The sequence below is a fragment of the Protopterus annectens genome, chromosome 4.part1 (genome assembly GCF_019279795.1).
Source record: "Protopterus annectens isolate FY-2018-M chromosome 4.part1, PAN1.0, whole genome shotgun sequence".
NCBI classification, from domain to species: Eukaryota; Metazoa; Chordata; order Ceratodontiformes; family Protopteridae; genus Protopterus; species Protopterus annectens.
The window spans coordinates 610829177-610831655 of NC_056734.1; the positions used below are offsets into that span (position 1 = coordinate 610829177).

At 35.3% G+C, this 2479-nt stretch overlaps 1 protein-coding gene across 4 annotated transcripts in view; it reads left to right on the plus strand.

Annotated features, from left to right (window-relative positions):
* Positions 1-2096, plus strand: part of PID1 (phosphotyrosine interaction domain containing 1) — a 523618-nt gene extending 521522 nt beyond the window's left edge. For all 4 annotated transcript variants that reach the window (XM_044070416.1, XM_044070413.1, XM_044070414.1 and 1 more), the window contains one exon: positions 1-2096. This exon is cut by the window's left edge and continues 9 nt beyond it. In XM_044070416.1, the coding sequence (XP_043926351.1) occupies positions 1-468 (468 nt within the window). In that variant the 3' untranslated portion in view covers positions 469-2096.
* Positions 2097-2479: the final 383 nt, after the last annotated feature.

Here is a 2479-nt window from a genome sequence, read left to right on the forward strand (position 1 = left end):
TTGGGAAAGGTTTCAATAACAGGATTACAGTTTCTGTCCGGATGCACAGAAAAACCTGTGAATGAATTATGGGAGAAGCATGAATTAACCCAAAAGGACAGCACACCTGCACATGGAATGTTAGAGATACACCCTTTTCAGGTCCGCCTTCGCCACCTAGATGTTAAAGGTGAGGCCACTGTTCACATGGATACATTCCACGTAGCCCGTATTGCCTATTGCACTGCCGATCATGAAATTAACCCAAACATCTTTGCTTGGATTTATCGTGAAATCAATGATGACCTGACTTACCAGATGGACTGCCATGCTGTGGAATGTGAGACCAAGCTTGAAGCCAAAAGGCTTGCCCATACCATGAAGGAGGCCTTTAAAAAGACATTTAATAGCATGAAGAGTGATGGACGTATTCACAAAACCAGCCTTTCTGATGATCTTTCTCAAGAGTTTGCATCTGATGATGGCTGAGTGAATACTGAGTTAATATTTTAATGGGAAATCTTGGTCTTCAGAATGGGAGCTTAGGAGAGTATAAGTGGGAAAATAATATAGGAAAGAAATGAATGGCATATGCTTGGACGATCAGCTGTAACACATAAAGTATGACACAGCACTTATGGATACATATTATTAAAGTACCTACATTCTGATGGAATCTGCTGCTATGCTGCAAATATGAAGAATAAGCTTTTTGTTCTTTTTGATAAGCTCTTTCATTACTTGGGCGCATCTGCTAATTCTGCCTCACTCTGGTTCTGCTTTATGAATTTCAGTAAAACAATACAACTTAAAAATCCAAAGGACTGCCTTGGGTCCTTTAACATGCTGCATAGGGATTCTGTGACAGAAGAACAACAATAATGTGTTAAGGAAAATTGGAAGGCAGAGCAGCCATATTCCATTTATTTAGTACATTTTGGAAAGCAGTAATTTGAGAACTAAAACATCTTGAAACACATTTAGATGTCAGATAAAAACTGCTTGGGCCATGGAGTCTTCCCTTTTGCCTACCTTTGTGGATATGATCCCGATACTCCTTAACAGTATATTTCTGAATTTTTTTTCCTCAGTATGTATAGTATTCTCAGCATGTGTACAACATCTCATTAAATGATGGCATTCTTTCATGATTTGTTTTAGGGAAGATGTATGTATGCACAAATTCAAGTTTTAGTGTACTGAAAGGTGGCAGCTTGTATGACATTACATCCCCATAAAACTGAAACATAATGTCATTATGCAGAAAATATGTAACTTCACAAAACAGGATTAAAACAATACCCCTTGATTTATTTGTAGCACCCCAGTTCCAAATACATAAATAAACATTGTACTGGGCTGTTACATGGCTAAAAGATAAGTGAATAGCATATTATCCTGGCCTGTATGCATGTGTGGTACCAGCCTTGATCGAAGGATTTCTCCATGCCCCTGGTAGTACTGTTGCTTTGTGGTGAAAATAAAGATTACCAGCTAACAAGACCAATGGTATGTGTATTTTAAAAGGCTGTCATTACAGTGTAGTATGTTGGCACTGATTCCAGCATGTGCACATGGCTGTTATTGTGAAACAAAACCTTATCATTTACTTTTTATCTTCCAGGAAACAATTGGTTCTCATATTAGGATGCATAAAATAGATTTCTTAATGTTCTTTTTAGTTTTGTATGCAACCATATATTAGAAAAGATGCAGAGTGCTGTATCATCGTCCTTAAAGACTCATCACATTGTGGCCAGTTGGAAGAAGAATTGCTACCCCCACTTTCATTATCTATTCCATTTAAATAATTTGAAAAACCTTCAATGTGCGTTTAAGTATCATCTCAAAGCTTTGCAGTAAAGCAGTGCAACAGATTTTATTCTGCTTCTGTAACTGTGATTTATACCAGATAGTATTAATAATCTGCATTATGTGCTATTGATCATTTATTTCATCCAGTATTTTAGATATTATTTTAAGTTTAAAATGTTATTCTTTTAGCATAAATAATGTGTTATATAAAGAAAGAAGACTGTAATACTAAAAATGAATGTTATCACAGAAAATGTTATGGAGAAAATAATAAACTTATAAAATTATTAAAAAAAACATAATAGAGAAATGTGCATTCTGATGTTGCTTTAACAAATGAAGCCTTGAAAGTTTTTTTTTTTTCAAAAAATTCTTTTGTTTCTGCAGCTTCACACTTTAATGTCATGTTCATGCTCATAGGCTCATAGGTTCATAGGTAGGTACTAGGCTATCGGCCCAAGGGCCTAAGTAAGCCTAGCCAACAAGGTTCCCTGGCTTACACCACCCAAGAAAGTTAATGTTGATTAAGACTGACTTCAGCCAAATTTCTGGTCATATTCAAGTATACATTGCTGATAAAGGCATTGAATGTCATCATCGTGAAATCTGACAGAATGTGTTAAATTTCAATGAATTAAAAAAACTGCATTATGACAATTATTTATTTATTTACTTATTTATTTAT